Source organism: Malurus melanocephalus, unplaced genomic scaffold (genome assembly GCF_030028575.1).
Source record: "Malurus melanocephalus ecotype Western Australia unplaced genomic scaffold, MMel_1.1 scaffold_6516, whole genome shotgun sequence".
In the NCBI taxonomy this organism is placed as follows: domain Eukaryota; kingdom Metazoa; phylum Chordata; class Aves; order Passeriformes; family Maluridae; genus Malurus; species Malurus melanocephalus.
Genome location: NW_026629747.1, coordinates 1 through 1,478, shown reverse-complemented (window position 1 = coordinate 1,478; position 1,478 = coordinate 1). Strand labels below are relative to the sequence as shown.

At 36.7% G+C, this 1,478-nt stretch overlaps 1 protein-coding gene across 1 annotated transcript; it reads left to right on the top strand.

Moving 5' to 3' along the window:
• Positions 1-9: 9 nt before the first annotated feature.
• On the top strand, positions 10-1,465 carry LOC130588558 (protein FAM3A-like; the record flags this gene model as incomplete). Its single annotated transcript, XM_057389468.1, has 2 exons — positions 10-122; positions 1,332-1,465. Coding segments are annotated over 2 exons (247 nt in total), but the record flags the coding sequence as incomplete, so codon positions are not given.
• Between the last annotated feature and the right edge of the window lie 13 nt (positions 1,466-1,478).

Sequence of the window (1,478 nt, the reverse complement as noted above, 5' to 3'; positions counted from 1 at the left end):
ATTTTCCCCATTTTCCCCATTTTTCCCATTTTTTCAGATGTTGAGGATTTGCTCCGGTTCCTTCGGCCGCTCCACGAGGGGACTCTGGTGCTCGTGGCCTCCTACGACGACCCCGCCACAAAGTGAGAAATTTGGGGGAAATTTGGGCATTTTGGGGATTTTTTGGAAGATTTTGGGGGTTTTTGGTGTTTTTTGGGCTCCTTGGGGGGGATTTTGGGGTAAAAAATGGTGATTTTTGGGGTTTCCAGGGGTGTTTTTGGGGTCCCTCCTATGATGACCCCGCCACAAAGTGAGAAAATTGGGAGAAATTCAGGCATTTTTGGGGTTCCTGAGATATTTTTGGGGTTCTTGGTGGTTTTTTGGGATCCCTTGGCGTGATTTTTGGCGTGATTATTTTTTTGGTGATTTTTGCCATGATTTTTTTGTGATTTTTCTGATGATTTTTTGGCAATTTTTTGGTGATTTTTGCGATGATTTTTTGGTGAGTTTTTGCTGATTTTTGTGAATTTTTTGCTGATTTTGTGATGATTTTGTGATTTTTGTGATGATTTTTTGGTTCGTTTTTGGTGGTTTTTGTGATGTTTTTTGTGATTTTTGGAATAATTTTAAATTGTTTTTTTGGTGATTTCTCTGATAATTTTTAATATTTTATTTGTGATATTTGGGGTGACTACTCTGATGATTTTTTGTGATTTTGGAGTGCTTTTTTGAGTGATTTTTTGGGTTCTTGAGGTGATTTTTGGAATGATTTTTTGTGATTTTTGGCATGGTTTTGGGATGATTTTTGGGGGTTCTCGAGGTGATTTTTGTGATGATTTTTTTGCGATTTTTTGGTGATTTTTGGGATGTTTTTTCTGATTGTTGGGGTGATTTTTGGGGTTCTCGAGGTGATTTTGAGGATGATTTTTTTGTTATTTTGGGATGATTTTTTTTATGATTTTAGGGTAATTTTGTGTTGATTTTCTGATGACTTTTTGAATTATTTTTTTGTGATTTTTGGGACGATTTTTTGGTGATTCTTTTGCTAATTTTTAATATTTTTTCGTGATTTTGGGGTGACTATTGTGATGATTTTTTGTGATTTTGGGATGATTTTTTTTGTGATTTTTGTGATTTTTTTTTTCTGATGGTTTTCTGATGATTTCGTGATGATTTTTCTGATACTTTTTAATAATTTTTTTTACAATTTTTTTTCTATTCCCCAGGCTGACGGAGGAGTCTTTGGGTGATTTTTTGGTGCTGATTTTTTGGCGATCTTTGTGCTAATTTTTTTTTTGTTTGTTTTTTGCTCATTTCTAACAATATTTTTACCATTTTTTAATGTTTTTTAGACTGACAGAGGAGTCCCGGCGGCTCTTTGGGGAGTTGGGCAGCGCCGTGGCCAAAGATTTGGGGTTCAGGGACAGTTGGGTGTTCGTGGGGGCCAAAGGGGTGCAGGACCTCAGCCCCTTCGAGCAGGTGGGGATTTGGGGGATTTT